This window comes from Oncorhynchus clarkii, chromosome 29 (assembly GCF_045791955.1).
Source record: "Oncorhynchus clarkii lewisi isolate Uvic-CL-2024 chromosome 29, UVic_Ocla_1.0, whole genome shotgun sequence".
Taxonomy (NCBI): Eukaryota; Metazoa; Chordata; class Actinopteri; order Salmoniformes; family Salmonidae; genus Oncorhynchus; species Oncorhynchus clarkii.
In genome coordinates, this window is record NC_092175.1 from 11,158,331 (window position 1) to 11,182,653 (window position 24,323).

Consider the following 24,323-nt stretch of genomic DNA (forward strand, 5'->3'; position numbering starts at 1 on the left):
AAAATCTATCGGAATTAACTGTGTTATAATGCCATAGTATCAGAAAGATAGAGACGATAGACGAGGCTTAAAAAGTGTACATAGAGGAAAAATAATATATGCCTGTATATATTTGCCTTTTAGAGCGGAACCAAACAAAGCTCTGAGTTTTTGAAAAAATTGTATTCAAACCCTAACCTCTTTTCCCTGTTGGCAGGTGACCCTGATCCCGACCCATGACTCAGAGGTGATGAGGGAGTGGTACCAGGAGACTCACGAGAAGCAGCAGGACCTGAACATAATGGTGCTGGCCTCCAGCTCCACCGTGGTCATGCAGGATGAGTCCTTCCCCGCCTGCAAGATAGAGCTGTGAACCTGATCCCGGGCCTCGTTCCGTTCCAAATTATGCGTCTCTTCTTCCCTTCATTTCTCCCTTCACTGGAGTGTGCACTCCATTGACATTCCAAGATGCACTTTCAGAGTGAGGGGACTGATGGAGGGAAGGGGTCGTAGTAATTTAGATTGGAACAACCCTCTGGACTCTCCTGATCAAAGGATCTAGTAACCAAGAGATCTAGTGATCAAGTGGATCATGTTGTTAGTGGTATCTTTGAGTTGGGGTGAGGGATGACGTAGACATAGAGTATAAACCACGTAAACACGTAATTTAAACAAAGGCTCTTTGACAACATTAATGAACAATGCATAGCTTACATTACAATTATGTTTGAGTTTGAAATGACAACCGCAAATGTAATTGTCCACAATACTCAAACAAACTATCTCACACAGGTTAGCATCAGCTTTGTGGAACACCTTGAATAAGGAATGATGTTATAATAATATCCGGTATGCATGAAATATATGACCTAAACCAGTGTGGAGAACATGAAGAGAAGGTCCCATCGTATATATTGGTGCTCTTGACGTAGATTTATTTATTCAGAAAACTCTCTTTCCCATGAGCACCAATTATATATGTATCAAGTAACATATAGATAGAAGAATCCATGAGAATACACTTGTTCATACTGGGGAAAAAATAGGTCTAACAATAATAAAAAATAGATATGATGAAATTAATTTATCCTCAAGGTTGGGACTACCAATTTAAAAGTCCAAATTCTTCTGGTACATGCTGACAACTTAGATATTGGGTGTGATAGTTTAATAGGTCATCAAGCAGTCTCAATCCACTGATTACATCTCTGTCCATAAAAATAACTAATATATAAGATTGATTTAACCCAGCTGCATACACCAAAGGATCGAGGAGAATTCATTTAAGTTATTGCCTTAGGAAGTGAATTGAATGTAAAAGATTGATGCACTGAGGACAAATAGAAGGCAGCATAAACTTAAAATAAAATAAAACGAGTTTGTCCCCAACTATCATATATCTGTCTCTATCTGTATAGAGCTAGTTTCGTTTGACACTGCATTGACGGAGTATGAAGAAATACATAGAGCAAGTTAAAGTTCAACTGCACTGAGGGGCCTGTGGATCATGTTAACTGTCTTATTCCATTGCGACTATTTTGAGAACAATACAATTCTAGTAAAGATGTATCCATTCGTTGTGTATCCATTCTGTTTCCGCAAAATATTGTTGATTGTTTTGCCCATTAGTTAATAATGGGCGTCATGATTTTAAACATTTTATCTCAGTGTTTTTAAAAGTTGTTATTTATTCATTTTAAACGTATACAATTCAGTATAAAAATAATGACCTTCTTGCGGGAGAATTGTTTAATGCAAGGTCAAACGTGCATTACAAATAAGTAGAACTTGTTGGCCAAATGTCAAATATGTTTCTTGACCAATTGAATTTGAAAAGCACTGTTTCAAAATGATATCTGTAACGTTCAGAAAGATCCAGAAATGGTCTGCTAATGTTTGTGTTGTACTGATTTCAATAGAACTCTATGTACTGTACTCTCCTGCTCAGTCCGTCCTGCAGCCTTTTGTGTCAACCACAAATGGAGCCCTAGCGACTGCTTGAATGTGCCACAATATGTTCCGGCTTGTGAAGCTTTCCTAAGCTTAGAATTATTTTATTTTTATTTTTTTAACACTGTACTATAATTATATATAGCTTTGTGGCAGGGTGACTGGCCGAAAGAAATGTGCATGAGTAATGTAAAATATAGCAAGTATGTTTTATCTTTTTAAGGATGGGGAAATCTGCCCTTAACTGCCAAAATAACAATGCAAGGCTGTGCTAATTAATATAAGACATACCCCACTGGGGACAGACGTCGGTTCAACGTCTAGTTTTGATTTACATTTGGATTAGTCGTCCAACTATTGTGAATTCAACATGAAATCAACAAAAAGTGTTGACATGATTAGATTTAGATTAAACGTTGGGTGTAAAAAAGAGTCAATTCGCTTATGTTGATTACTTTTTGCAAATCCAATCAGTTTTTCACATTGATTCAACGTCATCACATTTAATTTAATTTTTGAAATGTTGTGGAAACAATGTTGATTCAACCAGTTTTTGCCCAGTGGGAGGTACATGAATAGTTGGTTGTCTTTGGGGTGTTGCCTGCTACACCATTATGGCATGGAGTGAAAAGTGAAACAAACGGCCCCATCCTCTGACTATGTTGGCCGTTTTAAGGTCTTTAAATCTGCTCCATCATAGTCCTTGGCCCTGTAGCTACACAAAGAGGACGTATAGAACCTCGGCCAACCACAGGTCTGTAGAAAAATATATATGGCAGTACCTCTGCCAAAATCGCTATGAGTCAAGTAAAGCGCTGTATAGATACGCCTTGAGAAGAGTAGAACACGAGGGAGAGTGACTGTTTTGGGTGTGAGTTCCAGGTGTGAAAGACAAAAAAACGAGAGACTTTAAAAGCCAGGACAAATAATAAGAAATGTAACGCGAAGCCATAAACAGAACAATAGAAAACTCCAACCGCACACGTCAACCACAAATGACCGTGCCTATTTGGATGCCATGAACATCCAACCATCCTTTACTCAGAACGAACGGTCACTGTTAGGTGAAAACTCACAACGTAGACAAATTAGTACAGTCAACCAACCAGAGGCAGGGACTTAGTTACTGTCTCCATGGCCACGCAATTATCCAGTTGTCCCGTACAGCTCTGCAACAGGAACCTTTAACCATAAACATGACCATTCTGCCGTTCAACTACAAACTATAGTGACCGACCGACCATGCACACCACTCTTTCTTGACCTTTCCTCACGCTACTGCTTTATTGTATTCCTTGCTTTCTATAATCCCTGTAATCTCTCTATCTTTCTCTCTTTTGGATGATTGTTAATACTGTCTGCAGCCTTGTGATATAAAATTGTCTCGTGATCTCTGCATCCTCCCTCTCGTTTTCCAAACTCATACCTAATGTAGCGGTTAGTTTCACGTGAAAGTATTACTTAGTGCTTTTCTGATATTTGCGTGCAATATCTCCTCTCCCCTCCTATAGGACATTTGATGTAAAGGGCACAACTATTAAAAAGGAAACCTACAAAAAGAACCACAATAAACCTATGTTGTGGAGAATCATGAATGTGTGTCTTGGTGTCCTTTTTTCCTGAATGAATGTACAATATCAGTCAAAAGTTTGGACACACCTACTCCTTCAAGGTTTTTATTTTATTTTTTACTCATATCTACATTGTAGAATAATAGTGAGGAACAGAGAGAAGGGAGGAGAGATTGAAGGGAGGAGAGACAGAGATGAGGGAGGAGAGATTGAAGGCCCAGGAAGTCAACCTTTTTGTCACACTGGTTATAACCACTGGGATGGATAGGCGTGCTAGTCTAGTCTAGGCTGCAGCCCGCCTTGAGACACACATTGTCCCATGGACATTGCACTCGCAGGTGGTCTATCGAGTTTTTAAGGTGCCCTTTCCCATGGCAGCATCATTACCAGCAGCACGTTAGCGTGTGTCTGTCTGTTTGGGCCACAAGAACACATGTTCAGTTTGGAACAGGTTGGAACAGAGGCTTAATGAGCTAGTTACAGGGGAAGGTTATCACTGTAACCCCTCCAGATTGACACAACCACGCACTCACGCTCACAAGAACACACACATACACTTGTAACTCCTCCAGATGACATGAATTACTCATAAGTGCTGATGGGGAATTTCCCTAATTAACTGTGTCCAGCCCAGTAGCCATATGGGGTCATTCTGAGTGCAGACATTGTCACTCGCTATCTATTCTGAAAAATACAATAACATGTAACAATTTCAAAGATTTGGCTAAGTTACAGTTCATATAAGGAAATCAGTCAACTGAAATAAATAAATTAGTCCCTAACCATTGGATTTCAAATTACTGGGCAGATGGGCAGCCATGGGTGGGCCTAGGAGGGCATAGGCCCACCCACTTGGGAGCCTGGCTCAGCCAATCATAATGAGTTTTCACCCCACAATAGGGCTTTATTACAGACAAAAATACTCCTCAGCCCCTCCCCTCACTGACGATCCTGCAGGTGAAGAAGCTGGAAGATGTGTGAAGAAGATGTGGAGGTTCTGGGCTGGAGTGGTTACATGTGGTCTGCGGTTGTGAGGCCGGTTGGACGTACTGCCAAATTCTCTAAAACGACGTTGATGGCTGCTTATGGTAGAGAAATTAACATTAAATTATCTGGCAACAGCTTTGGTGGACATTCCTACAGTCAGCATGCCAATTGCATGAGACATATTTGCCATTGTGTTGTTGAGCTCACAGTACCCTGGGAAGACTCAGTAGATGAGGCTTATGAGCGAAAGCATCTGCGCTATGCCGATCTAGCTGCCGAAGCACGGCATCATGGCTGGAACACAGAAGTCCGACCAGTGGAGGTGGGCTGCAGAGGTTTTGTGGCAACATCTACAACCAGACTGCTTAGAGACCTTGGAATTAAGGGCCAGAGCCAGCGTTCGGCAATCAAAGCTGTATCGGAGGCGGCAGAAGGCAGCAGTCAGTGGCTCTGGATGAAGAGGAAAGACCCCAGCTGGGCCCCGAAGTGAGAGGGCCAGGAGGTATGCGGTCAACAATGCTTGACTCAGGGAGGAGGATGCCCCTGCCATGCATAGTCCCATGGGATGTTGGCTATCATCAACAAGGCAACTCCTATGACTAATTGGGAATGGGACGCAAGCGTAGGATTGATCACCCTGTCGCTGGCCGCCTTTGGGGAGGGTGTATAGTGTGAAAGGCCGAAACACCCTAGGAACCAAAGGTACACTACTGATGATGCGCTCCCCAAATTTCACCAGGCTCACTGTTCATTAACTCTTGGAAGTGCTTGCACAAAGGATAGTAACATCTCATCCTGTGTTCTTGGAATCTGACAAAACTGCACATTTTAGAGTGGCCTTTTATTGTCCCCGCACAAGGTGCACCTGTGTAATGATCATGCTGTTTAATCAGCTTATTGATATGCCACACCTGTCAGGTGGATTATCTTGACAAAAGATCAAATGCTCACTAACAGGGATGTAAACAGAGAGCGAGTCAGAGAGAGCGACTCTGTGGCCCATGCCAACCGTTTCAGCCAGGACATTTATTTATTAATGATGATGGCACAGGCCCACCCCGGGGCACTTTCCAGCGCCCGGACGAAGAGCACACAGGGATAAATCAAAGAACAGTCCGTCGTTAGTGGAATAACTTGGCAGAGAGTCAGAGGAAAAAGTCTGGGTTGCAAACTAGACCCATTGTATGAGCTATGTGAATTGGTCAGCTGGTTGTGTCTGTCCACTTTAAAAGCCAGGACAAACCTGCAGTATGTCTGAATGACTGTAACTGATATTTGCATTTAAGATCATTATTATTCTCCAAAATGAAGACAGAATATTAAATGAGATCAAGAACTGTAAATGCAAAAAGTTTTTCAAACCATCAGGTAGAAGGAGTGGCATAAGAACAGAGCTTTTTTAAGGTCTAGGAGGCCTTACAAAAAGTACATACTGTATCAGAGACTCAGGCTCCACAATGTCACAGATAATCCAGCAAGGGATGTACACCAGCCAGGATGTGGGAGGAGAGGACTAGCAACACAGAGGGGTTGTCCACTATCGGCATATCTAATTATTATGGCCATCAAAATGTTAGCATTAAAATCAGATCCAACAATAATAGCAGGGCTTCAAAAAGAGAGACTGGGGAAAAGCAGAAGCTGAGACAAAACGCTGGTTGACTTGACAAACAAGACGAACTGGCAACAGACAAACAGAGAACACAAGTACCCAGGGGATAATGGAGAAGATGAGCGACACCAGGAGGGGGTGGAGACAAGCACAGGGACAGGTGAAACAGATCAGGATGTGACATCCACAGCCTCATAGAGGATCTAGATAATGTTTCTAACCTCTCTGGATTACGGCAAAATGATGACGTGTACTATATTATGTATTGGATCACTAAAAATACAACTTTTACATTATCGTGTAGTTTACCAATAAAATGTTCTGATGATGATGTGGATTTACTTGGTATACATATCCCGAAAGAAAGAAATGATCTCACTCCAATACATTTTAATAGAAAGTTAGCAAACACAGATAAGATCTTGCTACCATGGAAAGCAAAATACCTTTCTATTTGTGGAAAAATCACAGGCCCATTTATTAGATGAATATGAATTCGGAGGGCAGAAATTTTTAAATATAAAAGCATTAGACCTCTCCCTAAAGGCTTTAGTCATACAAAAGTTATACTTAAATCCGAACTGGTCTTCTAACAAATTAGTAAGAACGTCTCACCCTATGTTCAAGAATGGCCTTTTTCCCTTTATTCAGATCACAACCTCTCACTTTCAGTTATTTGAAAAGGAAATGATCTCCCAAATATCGCTATTTTTAAAACAAGCCATAGGAAGTTGGTTGCAATTTCAATTTAATCCACCAGAAAAGACAGAACAAATAATACAACAAATATTGTGTTTAAAATAAAAAAAAATGAATTGATAATAAAAAATATATATATAAAAAAATAATCTTCATAAATGATATTAAAAATAGGACTGTTGGAGTTATGTCACACATGCATATGGACATACAGTATCTGCTCTGACCAAAATTACAACCAACTAATTGCATTACCGCAAAAATGGAAGAGGAAAGTGGAAGGGGGAAAAGGTAAGGATCTTGTCTTTCGGCCCTATATTAGAGACCATAATTAGTTAAAGAAAATTGTGATAAATCCAAAAGTATACCAGTTTCATTTAAGGACCAAATTGACAGCCATGCAATAAAGATTGCAAAATAGTTGGGATGAGATTTTTGACGTACCGATTGATATGCAAAACGACGCCGGATTCAAAATGTACAACATTCCCAGCTCTGCAGATTTTGCTGCGAAGCGACAGAATCATTAGATAATTTGTTCTGGCACTGTCCATACTGTGTGTAGCTTGTTTTTGGTCACAGGTCCAGGAATGGCTGAAGAACTGCAATATTTACCTGGAGCTAACCCTGCAGATAGCACTACTGGGTGATCTGAAAATGTCATTGATCAATAGTATAATAATAGTTTTAGCAAAAAAGCTTCTCGTTCACCCAAATCCAGATCGCAGATGTTCTGAAAGAGCTGCAAAACCTGGATCCGTACAAATCATCTGGGCTAGACAATCTGGACCCTCTCTTTCTAAAATGATCCACCACCATTGTTGCAACCCCTATTACCAGTCTGTTCAACCTCTCTTTCATTTTGTCCGAGATCCCTAAAGATTGGAAAGCTGCTGCGGTCACCCCCCTCTTCAAAGGGGGTGACACTCTAGACCCAAACTGTTACAGACCTATATCCATCCTGCCCTGCCTTTCTAATGTCTTTGAAAGCCAAGTTAATAAACAGATCACTGACCATTTAGAATCCCACCGTACCTTCTCCGCTGTGCAATTCGGTTTCCGAGCTGGTCACAGGTGCACCTCAGCCATGCTCAAGGTACTAAACAATATCATAACCGCCATCGATAAAAGACAGTACTGTGTAGCCGTCTTCATCGACCTGGCCAAGGCTTTCAACTCTGTCAATCACCGCATTCTTATCGGCAGACTCAATAGCCTTGGTTTCTCAAATGACTGCCTCGCCTGGTTCACCAACTACTTCGAAGTTAGAGTTCAGTGTGCAAAATCGGAGGGCCTGTTGTCCGGACCTCTGGCAGTCTCTATGGGGGTACCACAGGGTTCAATTCTCTGGCCAACTCTTTTCTCTGTATATATCAACGATGTCGCTCTTGCTGCGGGTGATTCCCTGATCCAACTCTACGCAGACGACACCATTCTGTATACATCTGGCCCTTCTTTGGACGCTGTGTTAACTAACCTCCAAATGAGCTTCAATGGCATACAACACTCCTTCTGTGGCCTCCAACTGCTCTTAAACGCTAGCAAAACCAAATGCATGCTTTTCAACCGATCGCTGCCCACACCCGCCCCACCCATCTAGCATCACTACTCTGGACGTTTCTGAGCTAGAATACGTGGACAACTACAAATACCTATGTGTCTGGCTAGACTGTAAACTCTCCTCCTCTGTCAGCAACAGGTGTGGCTGAAATAGCCAAATCCACTAATTTGAAGGGGTATCCACATACTTTTGGTGATGTAGTGTCCGTATAGCGCCTCCCACATTACCCCATTGTAGTTGAAATGTAAAATGTTTAAGGTAAGGTTACGGTATGGACGTCCCAAGGAGGCCAGATAGCACTTAACATTTCGTGTTTGAGGACATATTTCCATTATAGTGGTCACTCGACTATCTTGTCAATATAAAATAACATCTTTGTTATACCATATTGGTTGGAAGCAAATTGTGTATGAAACACTGCCTCCTGCAGGTTGTATGACGTTTTACCTTTCTGTTCAGCATGTGCGAAATTCATTTATTTGACTTGATATAAACACTACCAGACATCGGACAGCGAATAAGAATGGAAATGAGATGGAAAGAGATTGATTATTTTACTCCAAGACAGTCCGTTGGTCAGAATAAATATTCGTTTTACGTAGACATTTGGAAATCCGATGTAAAAAAAAAAAATAGTAAACACGGTGACAGGGCGCAGACATTTTGGAATGTACCAACTAAATCGTGAAAAAGTCGAGAATAAAACGTATATATTTATATTTCTCCATTGTTACATAAGTTATTAATTGCATGGTAAACAATAACTATAATTAGTCAATGTATAATAGTTTGCTGTGCTTCTAACAAACCCGGCGCAGCGAAAGCAGATTTTTTTCTTCACCCTTGGTTGTCGCAGTAATTGTACAGTCAGGGGGCAACATGGCGCTTGGAAGAATCAGTGTCTGCTTCCGAGTACTGCTTCATGATATTCCCTCAAAGGGATTATGTCGTGGCCTCATACAATCGGACTGTATGACATGCAGGGTAGGAGGTATATGAATAACGTATTTTATGTATATGATGTCATGGTGCAGTTTCTGTGCCGCTAGCGCTTGCTTGTCGACCACCACGGAATCTGTCTCGACTCAATGTCAATGTTGTTGTGACGGCGGCTGAGCTGTCTCTCCTGTCCTGTTATCATATTTATCTATCTTGGAACTACTTCAACTTTCCATACGAATGTGTAATGCATGCAGCCAATTATCACAAGTGTTGAACTTGTTCAGATAAGTGGGAAAGTACAGTACAGTACCCGGTCCTGTCCGGATGGCCTACAGCTTTTGTCAAATTGACATCAAAAGTTTTTTTGTTGCATTTGAGCTAAAGCCCTTTCTTAACCGTAAGCTAATTCATATCCATGTATATGCTGACTACTCCTGTTGCTTCATTCATTTCAGCAAAAAGGCATCTGCTGTCAGAGGATGTTGTCAAGCTACAAGAATTTCAGCAGCGGAAACTGGCAGTGGCTCATCAAGTGTCCGGATCAAAAAGTAGGCTACTGATTCTGATATGACCTTACTGTTTGGATCTAATACTACCGTACCACAACTACTAGTTTTGAAGTTGACAGACCCATGTTATATTCTCCAGGTCATTATATTGAGGTATTTAATCAGAAGCTGATGAAGAAACAGCTAGTATTGAAGGATGAGTTAAAGCTGCTTCTACACCTTTGCCAATCTGCAGAGGACATGGTCACAGCCAGAGGTGCCATCTACAGGTATGGGTCACAGTGAGATACTAGTTTCTTGCTAATGTATTGTGGCCACTGGCCTGATGATTTAGTATTTCATACTTCACATATTCAGTGGTGTCAAACTCTATCCTGAGTATGCTCACAATTAGCTGTCAAAACAGACCAGAAGATGAAGTCTCCTCAACTGTGTTAGGGACAGATAAAGCATAAGTTTGAAATAGTTTAATGCAATCTTGTAGTTTGACTAATGCTGGTAGTCTGGGGCTCCTTAGTGGCGCAGCGGTCTAAGGCATTGCATCTCAGTGCTAGAGACGTCACTACAGATGTAACGGATGTGAAACGGCTAGTTTAGTTAGCAGTGTGCGCTAAACAGCGTTTCAATCGGTGACGTCACTTGCTCTGAGACCTTGAAGTAGTAGTTCCCCTTGCTCTGCAAGGGCCGCGGCTTTTGTGGAGCGATGGGTAACGATGCTTCGAGGGTGACTGTTGATGTGTGCAGAAGGTCCCTGGTTCGCGCCCGGGTATGGGCGAGGGGACGGTCTAAATTTATACTGTTACACAGACCCTGGTTCGATTCCAGGCTGTATCACAACCAGCCATGATTGGGAGTCCCATAGGGTGGCGACACAATTGGCCCAGCATCGTTAGGGTTTGGCCGGTAAGGTAAATAAGAATTTGTTCTCAACTGGCTTGCCTAATAGTTAAATAAAACAAAATTCAGTTGAAATTCGTCATGGTTCTGTGTTTGTATATGTTTGTGTGTTCTGCTGTCCAGGTACCATGAGGAGAACAGAAACGTAGCATTTGGAGAGTTTAAGTTTGGTCCTCTCTTCATGAGGCTGTGCTATGAACTGGGGCTGGAGGAGATGGCTGCTGCCACACTGACAGACAAGGTAAACAATCTATTAATATGCAGTACTTAGACTATAATAATTAATCATCTCTGAATGAACTAAGAATAACAAGTGCTATAGAGATCATATGATGTAATTATTTTAGTGCAGTCCCATAGACTAGGGCATTGATTGAAGTTTACACATACTGTATTTGGTCAAGTTGTAAATATACGATCTTCTTTCTCTAACAGGATTTGAGAGGATTCTTCTCGGACTCCACCTCCTTCAATATTGCCATAGACATGCTGTTTATGAAAGGATTATATGAGAGTAAGTGACATCCTTTTAATAATAAAAGCCAGCAGGCATTCAACAAGAAAAGGTATATTTATAGATGACTGATCTCTGTCATCACTAAACCCTGTCCATACTACTAGGTGGTCTGGATGTACTGCGAGACATGAAGAACCAAGGTGTGCCATTCAACAAGGACACGTTCACATTAGCAACTGGTACTTGCTATAAACTGGTGAGGATTTGTCCACCTTGCAGACATTGTATTGTTCCACCCTATAGACCTTTTCAACTGTCAAAACAATAACACGTTCTATATGCACGCACAACCAAGAGGTTCCAGAGCAAACATCCAGTGCTAGCTAGCTAATTAGTTGGCCAGCTAGCACAAAATAACAAGTTCATATTTCTTGATTCAACCAAAAAGAACAGAACAAACGTGTCATATACACAAATTGACTTGCTACCAGAGAGACACTAAAGAGAGACACAGTTCATTCTCTTTTTGCTTTGGTGGTGTTAGCTAGCTGCAAATTGGCTAGCACGGCAAATAACCACATAGCTAGCGTGATCAGCGTACCTTGTTAGCCAACTAGATAAATTGTTGGCTGTCGTGAGAGAAATTAATCTAACAAAACTAAATGTAGCTAGCATACGAGTCCAATGTAAACAGGTTTCGTAATGCTTTAGTTGTTAGGAGTGTACTGATAATAAGTAGGACACGTGACATGCTGTCAACTTTGATGGAAAAAAACAATGCATATTCATGGCATGAGGCTAGTAACATAGCATCTCTCTCAACTGAATACAGGCGGTTGACGTCAACAACCCTCATTGAATATTCCAAAAGGGATTACAATAGTGACATGTATCTTATCAGTATATGCATAACATTTGTCAATAGACAGGTGATGTAATGCCCTGTTTCCTGTTTACCAGAACACTCCAGAGTCCTATAGAATCTGTACTGCCCTGATGGAGGAGGGACAGACCAAAGGACACATGATACCCAGGCACGCCTACTGCTTCACTGTGGCGCTAGCACTTAGACAGGTTGGTCATCCATCCTCTCTCGCACTCTCGCTTTCTCTCTCATATACAAATGTGATTCAATATATTTTATTTACCTTCCAGAATGATGTTGAAAAAGCACAATCCATGTTTGGTCAGATTATGAGCACTGACAGCAGAATATGCCAAAATCTCAAAGTGAGTTCTAATATTCAGTCTTCACTATATCTTTGTAATGTGTCTAGCTCCCACCCTGGGAGCAGCCTATTTGATGTAGTTTTGTGGTGGTGTTCCAGGTTCTGATACTGGCTATGGCAGGAGCTGTAAAAGAATCCCTCTTCATCCTGACCCTAGCCTTGGGTTCTAGCACCACTGTCTTTATCAAGAAGCCTGAATTTGCACAGGAAGTGGTGAGAAAAACACCCTACAAATGGATGTTTGTAATGTCTGATGTATAACCTATATGTTATTATCTCCTATACGTTATTATCTCTATACGTTATTATCCAGTCACAAATATAATTAATCAATACGTGTGTGATGTGTTTCTTAGGTGGACCTGGTGCGTTTGCGGAGTGAGGACAGTCCTTTGATGGCGGGTGTGGAGGAGGCAGTGTCCCGTCTCCAAAATGCTGGTCAGGTGACACAACGGAGCCTGGATGAAATGTTGTGTCACACCCCCACGGGGAAGAGGAGGATGCCCATAGGAATGATGGAGGAGAGATTGATCAGCCGGAGGACTCTGAGGCCCCTGCAGTCCACTCTGCTCTCAGAGTGAGGATGAGGACTAGGTGTATCTCCCAGCATGTTTGAGGGGATCGGTTCGTGGTGCAGAATCGCCAATCTTGACCCCATAATGAGTAGTTATTTGGGATGCAAGGTGATTTGTAGATCAGTGATTCTGTGCAGTTCGACTGCAATGTAGTCATCCTAAACTTTAGCTGTCCCAGTCATGGCCATCTCACACCACTCAAAAGGGACTGAACAGAGATGGTCTCTGAGCTTTGCTCTCTCTCTCTCTCCACCTGGACCTTAGTTATACTGTACCATTCAGTGAAATCAACCTTTCCTCTCAACCAGAGACCCCTCTGTATCCTTCCTTCTTGGTATTTTTGGTCTATCCTAAAATATGCTTTAGGGTGGAACCGATATACTTGTAAGTTCAATGGCTTGGGAGATCCTTTAGAGCCTTTCAGAAAGAATAAACTCCTGGCTGTGGAAAGGCTCCCTTGAATTCAAGGGATGCTCACCTCACATCAATGCAACACTATAACATCAGACATTGACAGCAATGTGTGGAAAGAAGAATGTAAGGGTATGTGAGACACACCTGTAATTGTTTGATCAAAATGTATTAAATATTGAATGCTATAAAAACAGTATTTTTCTTAGTTTTGATAGCACTCATATTTTTCCTCTACTTTGCTTTGATTCCTGTCAACAGTTCCTCCTTACATTAGGTAGATGCATTTTATTTCACCTTTAGTTGAGAACAAGTTCTCATTTACAACTGCGACCTGGCCAAGATGAAGTAAAGCAGTGCGACAAAAACAACACAGAGTTACATATGGGATAAATGAACGTACAGTCAATAACACAATAGAAAATCAATAACACAAATGCATCATAGATATACCTGAGTAAATCATAACACTCATTATGTATCCCTAAACAATAGCATTACATGCAGTGGTGGAAAATGTACACAACTGTCATACTTGAGTAAAAGTAAAGATACCTTAATAGAAAATGACTCGAGTGAAAGTCACCCAGTAAAATACTACTTGAGTAAAAGTATTTGGTTTTCGATATACTTAAGTATCAAAAGTAAATGTAAATGCTCAAATATACTTAAGTATCAAAAGTAGAAGTATAAATCATTTCAAATTCCTAATGTTAAGCAAAGCAGATGGCCACATTTTCAAGTTTTGTTTTAATTTACACATAGCCAGGGGCACACTCCAACACTCAAGACATCACAAACAAAGCATGTGTTTAGTGAGTTAGCCAGATCCGAGGCATCAGGAATGACCAGGGATGTTCTCTTGATAAGTATGTCAATTAGACCATTTTCATGTCCTGCTATGCATTCAAAATGTAATGAGCACTTTTGGTTGTCAGGTGAGCTGTATTGAGTAAAAAATACATTATTTTCTTTTGGAATGTAGTGAAGTATATATAAAAGTTGTCAAAAATATAAATAGTGAAGTACAGATAGCCCCGGAAAACGACTTAAGTAGTACTTTAAAGTATTTTTACATAAGTATTTTACACCACTGATCACATGATTGTATCTTGAATGCACCCACCCATTTAATATTGGCGCTGTAGAGTGCAGCATCTGCAGGACCAGCAAAGATTGTCATAACTAAACCAAGATAAACCACAGCGTGTCGTTTCTGATGGAAACAAATGAGTCATAGTGGGCAGAACAAGCACGAGCTAGTGAGATCCTATTGGGATCCTATGCGTTCCAGCATATTTCAGTTAGGTAACGCCTACTCTGCCAAGTGTGCATGTGCAATAACGCAATTCGCGTTTGCACTCCTAAACAACGCTTTTTTTTTTTTTTTACTTTTGCAAAGGGTAAAGTCTACAAAACTTAGTCCACTCTGTTCGTAACATAATTGTAGTTTTAGTAACAGAAAACTTTATTAAGCTGTTTCATCGATGAGAAAATTAGCAGAATTTCGGACAAAATCGATATCGGTCCATCTTCTCCCACTGCTGGCCACTGGGGTTTCTCAAACTACCCGCCAATCGGATGCTTCTCATTTATACATCCGGTGAAATATCTGTCTCATTGCTCTATCTGTGGTACTAGCCTCTGCTGAGTCCAAAACAACATGATGTTCCGGTTTTCAGGGGAAATGGGATGCCTGTGACGCACCATCGTCACTAGTTACCACGGCCACGAAGTCGTAAACACTGCATATTAATATAATGTATTGAGTTAAAATGTGATTTTAAGCTAACATTAACCCTAAGCTTAACCACACTGCTAACCTTATACCTAACCCTAACCTTAAACTATGACCAAAAAGCTAAATGTTTGTTTTCATTAGTTTTTTCAATATAGCCAATTTTGACTTTGTGGCTGTGCTATCTAGTTGAAACTGAGACATAATAATAACGCTGTAACGCAACTAACAAGGCGACAGTATATCTTACCACCTCTGAATGTACTATATTGGTTGAACAATGCAGGAAGGAGAGCGTCCCCCTAACGTGTTTTTTCTTCTCATCAAAACCAGTATCAAAGACCATACAGTATGGTTCTAGAAATTATGCGCCAGTATATAGGTAGTATAGACGATGCCGCCGACAGATATGGCAGCTCTGTTTCTAGCAACTTGTTATTTCTTACATTATCAGCCCAGAATGTTTTTGTGTTATTACATACAGTCGGAAATTACTTTTGTACAGAAACTCAAGTCATTTTGTTCACCCGACCTAGAATACCTCACAATCAAAAGCTGACCGTATTACCTCCCAAGATATTTATCTTCGGTTTTATTCACAGTCGGGTATATTCCCCCTTAAGCTGATACCACAACGCCCTCAAGGAACTACACTGGACTTTGTGAAAACTGGAAACCACATATTCTGAGGCCGTATTTGTTGTAGCTGGGGATATTAACAAAGCAAATTTGAGGAAAACGCTACTGAAGTTCTACTAACACATTGACTGTAGTACTTGCGATGCTAAAACTCTTGACCACTGCTACTCCAACTTCTGGGATGGCCCTCCCCAGCCCTCACTTCGACAAATCAGATCATGACTCCATTTTGCTCATCCCTTCTTGTAGGCAGAAACTCAAACAGGAAGTACCTGTGCTAAGGTCTGTTCAACGCTGGTCTGACCAATTGCTTCACAATTATTTATTTATTTTTTTATTTAAAATTGTACCCCTTTTTCTCCCCAATTTCATGGTATCCAATTGTTTTAGTAGCTACTATCTTGTCTCATCGCTACAACTCCCGTACAGGCTCGGGAGAGACGAAGGTTGAAAGTCATGCATCCTTCGATACACAACCCAACCAAGCCACACTGCTTCTTAACACAGCGCATCCAACCCGGAAGCACCAATGTGTCGGAGGAAACACCGTGCACCTGGCAACCTTGGTTAACACGCACTGCGCCCGGCCCGCCACAGGAGTCGCTGGTGCGCGATGAGACAAGGACCCTACCTACCAAGCCCTCCCTAACCCGGACGATGCTAGGCCAATTGTGCGTCGCCCCACGGACCTCCCGGTCGCGGCCGGTTACGACGAGTCTCTGATGGCACAGCTGGCGCTGCAGTACAGAGCCCTTAACCACTTAACCACTGTGCCACCCGGGAGGCTGCTTCACAATTGTTTTGATCATGTGGACTGGGACATATTCCGGGTAGCCTCTGAGAATAACATCGACGAATACACTGACACAGTGACTAAATTCATCAGGAAGTGATTAGCAGATGTTGTTCCCACTGTGACTATGGCAGCATTCATAGAAAACTGAAAGCGCGAACCATCGTATTTAACCATGGCAAGGTGACTGGAAGTATGGTTGAATACAAACAGTGTAATTATTCCCTCCATAAGGCAATCAAACAGGCAAAATGTCAGTACAGAGACAAAGTGGACTCGCAATTTAACGGCTCAGACACGAGACGTATGTGGCAGGGTCTACAGACAATCACGGATTACAAAGGGAAAACCATCCACGTCGTGGACACCCAGGTCTTGCTCCCGGAGAAGCTAAACACCTTCTTCGCCTGCTTTGAGGTTAACACTGTGCCACCGACGCTGACCGCTCCCAATGGCTTTGGGTTCTATGTTGTCCATGGCCGACATGAGTGAGACATTTAAAGGTGTTAACCCTCGCAAGGCTGCCGGCCCAGACGGCATCCCTAGCCGCATCCTCACCTGGCTGGAGTGTTTACATACATATTCAATTTCTCCCTATCCCAGTCTGCTGTTCTAACTTGCTTCAAGATGTCCACCATTGTTCCTGTACCCAAGAAAGCAATGGTAGCTAAACCAAATGACTATAGCCCCATAGCACTCACTTCTGTCATCATGAAGTGCTTTGAGAGGTTAGTTAAGGATCATATCACCTCTACCTTACTTGACACCCTAGACCCACTTCAATTTGGATACCGCCCCAATAGATCCACAGACGATGCAATCACCATCGTACTGCACACTGCCCTATCCCATCTGGACAAGAGGAATACCTATGTAAGAATGCTGTTCATTGACTATAGCTCAGCCTTCAAATCAAATCAACGTTTATTTGCCATGTGTGCCGAATACAACAGGTGTTCGTTCACCTTACAGTGAAATGCTTACTTACAGGCTTTAACCAATTGTGCAAAAAAGGTATTAGGTGAACGATAGGTAAGTAAAGAAATAAAAGCGACAGTGAAAAATAACAGTAGCGAGGCTATATACAGTAGCGAGGCTATAAAAGTAGCGAGGCTACATACAGACACCGGTTAATCAGGCTGATTGAGGTAGTATGTACATGTAGATATGGTTAAAGTGACTATGCATATATGATGAACAGAGAGGAGCAGTAGCGTAAAAGAGGGGTTGGCGGGTGGCGGGATAAACAGAGAGTAGCAGCAGCGTAAAAGAGGGGTTGGGTTGGGGGGGCACACAATGCAAATAGTCCGGGTAGCCATTTGATTACCTGTTCAGGACTTTTATGGATTGGGGGTAAAAACTGTTGAGAAGCCTATTTGTCCTAGACTTCACACTCCGGTACCGCTTGCCATGCGGTAGTAGAGAGAACAGTCTATGACTGGGGTGGCTGGGTCTTTGACAATTTTTAGGGCCTTCCTCTGACACCGCCTGGTGTAGAGGTCCTGGATGGCAGGCAGCTTTGCCCCAGTGATGTACTGGGCCGTACGCACTACCCTCTGTAGTGCCTTGCGGTCGAAGGCCGAGCAATTGTCGTACCAGGCAGTGATGTAACCCTAACCCTATGCTCTCAATGTTGCAGCTGTAGAATCTTTTGAGGATCTCAGGACCCATGCCAAATCTTTTTAGTTTTCTGAGGGGGAATAGGCTTTGTCGTGCCCTCTTCACAACCGTCTTGATGTGTCTGGACCATTCTAGTTTGTTGGTGATGTGGACACCAAGGAACTTGAAGCTCTCAACTTGCTCCACTACAGCCCCTACGATGAGAATGGGGGCGTGTTCGGTCCTCCTTTTCCTGTAGTCCACAATCATCTCCTTAGTCTTGGATATGTTGAGGGATATGTTGTTATTCTGGCACCACCCGGACAGGTCTCTGACCTCCTCCCTATAGGCTGTCTCGTCATTGTCGGTGATCAGGCCTACCACTGTTGTGTCATCTGCAAACTTAATGATGGTGTTGGAGTCGTGTCTGGCCATGCAGTTGTGGGTGAGCAGGGAGTACAGGAGGGGACTGAGCACGCACCCCTGGGGGGCTTCAGTGTTGAGGATCAGCATGGCAGATGTGCTACCTACCCTCACCACCTGTGGGTGGCCCGTCAGGATGTCCAGGATCCAGTTGCAGAGGGAGGTGTTTAGTCCCAGGATCCATAGCTTAGTGATGAGCTTTGAGTGTATTATGGTGTTGAACGCTGAGCTGTAGTCAATGAATAGCATTCTCACATACAGTGCCTTGCGAAAGTATTCGGCCCCCTTGAACTTTGCGACCTTTTGCCACATTTCAGGCTTCAAACATAAAGATATAAAACTGTATTTTTTTGTGAAGAATCAACAACAAGTGGGACACAATCATGAAGTGGAACGACATTTATTGGATATTTCAAACTTTTTTAACAAATCAAAAACTGAAAATTGGCCGTGCAAAATTATTCAGCCCCTTTACTTTCAGTGCAGCAAACTCTCTCCAGAAGTTCAGTGAGGATCTCTGAATGATCCAATGTTGACCTAAATGACTAATGATGATAAATACAATCCACCTGTGTGCAATCAAGTCTCCGTAGAGGTCCATTGTCACGTTCTGACCTCTATTTCCTTTGTTTTTGTATTTATTTAGTATGGTCAGGGCGTGAGTTGGGTGGGCAGTCTATGTTCGTTTTTCTATGTTTTGGGTCAGTTCTATGTTTTCGGCCTAGTATGGTTCTCAATCAGAGGCAGGTGTCTTTAGTTGTCTCTGATTGAGAATCATACTTAGGTAGCCTGGGTTTCACTGTTTGTTTGTGGGTGATTGTTCCTGTCACTGTGTTTGGTGTCACAGGATAGGACTGTTTTGCGTGTTCACATTTCTTGTTTTTTGTTAGTTTGTTCATGTGTAGCGATTTATTAAAACATGAATAACCACCACGCTGCGCTTTGGTCCGCTTCTCTTCCTCCTACAGACGAACGCCGTTACAGAATCACCCACCACAACAGGACCAAGCGGTGTGGTAATGGGCAAAGGAGAAAGCAGCAGCAGGAGCAGCGCGAGGAGGATTGGACATGGGAGGACGAACTAGACGGTAAAGGACCTTGGGCTCAGCCAGGAGAGTATCGCCGCCCCAAGGAAGAACGGGAGGCGGCGAAAGCGGAGAGGCGCTGGTATGAGGAGGCAGCGCGGCGTCGTGGATGGAAGCCCGGGAGTCAGCCCCAAAAATTTCTTGGGGGGGGGCTAACAGGGAGTATGGCTACGCCAGGTAGGAGACCTGAGCCAACTTCCTGTGGTTACCGGGGGGCTAGAGAGACCGGGCAGGCACCGTGTTATGCTGTGGAGCGCACGGTGTCCCCAGTGCGGGTGCACAGCCCGGTGCGGTACATTCCAGCTCCGCGTATCGGCCGGGCTAGAGTGGGCATCGAGCCAAGTGCCATGAAGCCGGCTCTACGCATCTGGTCTCCAGTGCGTCTCCTTGGGCCGGCTTACATGGCACCAGCCTTGCGCACGGTGTCCCCGGTTCGCCTGCATAGCCCAGTGCGGGCTATTCCACCTCGCCGCACTGGCAGGGCGACCGGGACCATTCAACCGGGTAAGGTTGGGCAGGCTCGGTGCTCAAGAGCTCCAGTGCGCCTGCACGGCCCGGTCTATCCGTCACCACCTCCACACCCCAGCCCTCCGGTGGCAGCTCCCCGTACCAGGCTGTCTCTCCGGCCCATCCGTCCAGAGCCTTCCTCCTCTCCAGCGCTGCCGGAGTCTCCCGCCTGTCCGGCGCCTCTGCCGGAGCCTCCCGCCTGTCCGGCGCCTCTGCCGGAGCCTCCCGCCTGTCCGGCGCCGCTGCCGGAGCCTCCCGCCTGTCCGGCGCCTCTGCCGGAGCCTCCCGCCTGTCCGGCGCCTCGGCCGGAGCCTCCCGCCTGTCCGGCGCCTCTGCCGGAGCCTCCCGCCTGTCCGGCGCCTCTGCCGGAGCCTCCCGCCTGTCCGGCGCCTCTGCCGGAGCCTCCCGCCTGTCCGGCGCCTCTGCCGGAGCCTCCCGCCTGTCCGGCGCCTCTGCCGGAGCCTCCCGCCTGTCCGGCGCCTCTGCCGGAGCCTCCCGTCTGCCCAGCGCCGCCCGTCTGCCCAGCGCCGCCAGCGCCGCCCGTCTGCCCAACGCCGCCAGCGCCGCCCGTCTGCCCAACGCCGCCAGCGCCGCCCGTCTGCCCAGCGCCGCCAGCGCCGCCCGTCTGCCCAACGCCGCCAGCGCCGCCCGTCTGCCCAGCGCCGCCAGCGCCGCCCGTCTGCCAGGAGCCGCCAATGCCGCCCGTCAGCCAGGGGCCGCCAGTGCCGCCCGTCAGCCAGGGGCCGCCAGTGCCGCCCGTCAGCCAGGGGCCGCCAGTGCCGCCAGTCAGCCAGGGGCCGCCAGTGCCGCCAGTCAACCAGGGGCCGCCAGTGCCGCCCGTCAGCCAGGGGCCGCCAGTGCCGCCAGTCAGCCAGGGGCCGCCAGTGCCGCCAGTCAGCCAGGGGCCGCCAGTGCCGCCAGTCAGCCAGGGGCCGCCAGTGCCGCCAGTCAGCCAGGGGCCGCTAGAGCCCCTCCGCCCGGAGCAGCTGCCCCTCTGTCCCGAGCAGCTGTCCCTCTGTCCCGAGCAGCTGTCCCTCTGTCCCGAGCAGCTGTCCCTCTGTCCCGAGCAGCTGCCCCTCTGTCCCGAGCAGCTGCCCCTCTGTCCCGAGCAGCTGCCCCTCTGTCCCGAGCAGCTGCCCCTCTGTCCCGAGCTGCTGCTTCACCTCTGTCCCGAGCTGCCCCTCTGTCCCAAGCAGCCCCTCTGTCCAGTGGGGTCATTGAGAGGGGTGGGCATGGGGAGTAAGCCACGGAGGCGGACAATACGGCGGACTAAGACAATGGCGAAGTGGGGTCCGCGTCCCGCGCCAGAGCCGCCACCGCGGACAGACGCCCACCCAGACCCTCCCCTATAGGTCAAGGTTTTGCGGCCGGAGTCCGCACCTTTGGGGGGGGGTACTGTCACGTTCTGACCTCTATTTCCTTTGTTTTTGTATTTATTTAGTATGGTCAGGGCGTGAGTTGGGTGGGCAGTCTATGTTCGTTTTTCTATGTTTTGGGTCAGTTCTATGTTTTCGGCCTAGTATGGTTCTCAATCAGAGGCAGGTGTCTTTAGTTGTCTCTGATTGAGAATCATACTTAGGTAGCCTGGGTTTCACTGTTTGTTTGTGGGTGATTGTTCCTGTCACTGTGTTTGGTGTCACAGGATAGGACTGTTTTGCGTGTTCACATTTCTTGTTTTTTGTTAGTTTGTTCATGTGTAGCGATTTATTAAAACATGAATAACCACCACGCTGCGCTTTGGTCCGCTTCTCTTCCTCCTACAGACGAACGCCGTTACATCCATTAAAAGCGCAGAGAGCATCATGAAGAACAAGGAACACACCAGGCAGGTCCGAGATACTGTTGTGAAGAAGTTTAAAGCCGGATTTGGATACAAAAAGATTTCCCAAGCTTTAAACATCCCAAGGAGCACTGTGCAAGCGATAATATTGAAATGGAAGGAGTATCAGACCACTGCAAATCTACCAAGACCTGGCCGTCCCTCTAAACTTTCAGCTCATACAAGGAGAAGACTGATCAGAGATGCAGCCAAGAGGCCCATGATCACTCTGGATGAACTGCAGAGATCTACAGCTGAGGTGGGAGACTCTGTCCATAGGACAACAATCTGTCGTATATTGCACAAATCTGGCCTTTATGGAAGAGTGGCAAGAAGAAAGCCATTTCTTAAAGATATCCATAAAAAGTGTTGTTTAAAGTTTGCCACAAGCCACCAAACATGTGGAAGAAGGTGCTCTGGTCAGATGAAACCAAAATTGAACTTTTTGGCAACAATGCAAAACGTTATGTTTGGCGTAAAAGAAACACAGCTCATCACCCTGAACACACCATCCCCACTGTCAAACATGGTGTTGGCAGCATCATGGTTTGGGCCTGCTTTTCTTCAGCAGGGACAGGGAAGATGGTTAAAATTGATGGGAAGATGGATGGAGCCAAATACAGGACCATTCTGGAAGAAAACCTGATGGAGTCTGCAAAAGACCTGAGACTGGGACGGAGATTTGTCTTCCAACAAGACAATGATCCAAAACATAAAGCAAAATCTACAATGGAATGGTTCAAAAATAAACATATCCAGGTGTTAGAATGGCCAAGTCAAAGTCCTGACCTGAATCCAATCGAGAATCTGTGGAAAGAACTGAAAACTGCTGTTCACAAATGCTCTCCATCCAACCTCACTGAGCTCGAGCTGTTTTGCAAGGAGGAATGGGAAAATTTTCTCTCGATGTGCAAAACTGATAGAGACATACCCCAAGCGACTTACAGCTGTAATCGCAGCAAAAGGTGGCGCTACAAAGTATTAACTTAAGGGGGCTGAATAATTTTGCACGCCCAATTTTTCAGTTTTTGATTTGTTAAAAAAGTTTGAAATATCCAATAAATGTTGTTCCACTTCATGAGTGTGTCCCACTTGTTGTTGATTCTTCACAAAAAAATACAGTTTTATATCTTTATGTTTGAAGCCTGAAATGTGGCAAAAGGTCGCAAAGTTCAAGGGGGCCGAATACTTTCGCAAGGCACTGTAAGTGTTCCTTTTGTCTAGGTGGGAAAGGGCAGTGTAGAGTGCAATAGAGATTGCATCATCTGTGGATCTGTTTGGGCGGGATGCAAATTGGAGTGGGCCTAGGGTTTCTGGGATAATGATGTTGATGTGAGCCATTACCAGCCTTTCAAAGCACTTCATGGCTACGGACGTGTGTGCTATGGGTCTGTAGTCATTTGGCAGGTTGCCTTTGTGTTCTTTGGCACAGGGACTATGGTGGTCTGCTTGAAACATGTTGGTATTACAGACTCAGTCAGGGACATGTTGAAAATGTCAGTGAAGACACCTGCCAGTTGGTCAGCACATGCCCGGAGCACACGTCCTGGTAATCCATCTGTTCCCGCAGCCTTGTGTATGTTGACCTGTTTAAAGGTCTTACTCACGTCGGCTATGGAGAGCGCGATCATAGTCATCCGGAACAGCTGATGCTCTCATGCGTGCCTCAGTGTTGTTTGCCTCGAAGCGAGAATAGAAGTGATTTAGCTCGTCTGGCAGGCTCGTGTCACTGGGCAGCTCGCGGCTGTGCTTCCCTTTGTAGTCTGTAATAGTTTGCAAGCCCTGCCACATAAGACGAGCATCGGAGCCGGTGTAGTATGATTGAATCTTAGCCCTGTATTGACGCTTTGCCTGTTTTATGGTTCGTCGCAGGGCATAGCGGGATTTCTTGTAAGCTTCCGGGTTAGAGTCTCGCACCTTGAAAGCGGCAGCTCTACTCTTTAGCTCAGTGCGAATGTTTCCTGTAATCCATGGCTTCTGGTTGGGGTATGTACGTACAGTCACTGTGGGGACGACGTCCTCGATGCACTTATCGATAAAGCCAGTGACTGATGTGGTGTACTCCTCAATGCCATCGGAAGAATTCGTTCCAGTCACTGGCAGCAGAGAACTGGAAGGAAAGGCGGCCAAAGGAGGTGTTGGCTTTGGGGATGACCAGTGAGATATACAGTCTAGAGCGCGTGCTAAGGGTGGGTGTTGTTATCATGAGCAGAGATAAGGTGGAGCTTTACCTAGCATAGATTTATAGATGACCTGGATCCAGTGGGTCTGGCGACGAATATGTAGCGAAGGCCAGCCGACCAGAGCATACAGGTTGCAGTGGTTGGTGGTATAAGGGGCT

The 24,323-nt window shown here is 44.9% G+C and overlaps 2 protein-coding genes across 4 annotated transcripts in view; both read left to right on the top strand.

Moving 5' to 3' along the window:
• Nucleotides 1–3,524, top strand: part of LOC139388421 (microtubule-associated protein 1B-like) — a 60,804-nt gene extending 57,280 nt beyond the window's left edge. The window contains exon 7 of the mRNA XM_071135070.1: nucleotides 197–3,524. Within this exon, the coding sequence (XP_070991171.1) occupies nucleotides 197–352 (156 nt within the window). The 3' untranslated portion in view covers nucleotides 353–3,524. The remainder of the gene's footprint in view (nucleotides 1–196) is intronic.
• A 5,448-nt stretch (nucleotides 3,525–8,972) lies between these two features.
• LOC139388615 (pentatricopeptide repeat domain 2) lies at nucleotides 8,973–13,573 on the top strand. Of its 3 annotated transcripts, none has more exons than XM_071135377.1 (10): nucleotides 8,973–9,065; nucleotides 9,757–9,849; nucleotides 9,950–10,079; nucleotides 10,831–10,948; nucleotides 11,143–11,221; nucleotides 11,329–11,420; nucleotides 12,125–12,238; nucleotides 12,320–12,394; nucleotides 12,493–12,606; nucleotides 12,750–13,573. In XM_071135377.1, exons 3-10 carry the CDS (start codon nucleotides 9,982–9,984, stop codon nucleotides 12,972–12,974), a joined length of 915 nt encoding a protein of 304 aa, XP_070991478.1. In that variant the 5' UTR covers nucleotides 8,973–9,065; nucleotides 9,757–9,849; nucleotides 9,950–9,981; the 3' UTR covers nucleotides 12,975–13,573. The 3 variants fall into 3 exon arrangements, with proteins under 3 accessions (XP_070991478.1, XP_070991476.1, XP_070991477.1); XM_071135375.1 differs by lacking the exon at nucleotides 8,973–9,065 and adding an exon at nucleotides 9,125–9,350; XM_071135376.1 differs by lacking the exon at nucleotides 8,973–9,065 and adding an exon at nucleotides 9,229–9,343.
• The last annotated feature ends 10,750 nt before the right edge of the window (nucleotides 13,574–24,323 follow it).

What these genes read in the sequence shown, in the direction of transcription:
- LOC139388615 (XM_071135375.1), top strand. Translation starts at nt 9,239, where the DNA reads ATGGCGCTTGGAAGAATCAGTGTCTGCTTCCGAGTACTGCTTCATGAT. An exon ending in CTGGTACTTGCTATAAACTG is followed by an intron (nt 11,421 to 12,124) that starts GTGAGGATTTGT and finishes CCTGTTTACCAG; the next exon opens with AACACTCCAGAGTCCTATAG. An exon ending in TGGCGCTAGCACTTAGACAG is followed by an intron (nt 12,239 to 12,319) that starts GTTGGTCATCCA and finishes TTTACCTTCCAG; the next exon opens with AATGATGTTGAAAAAGCACA.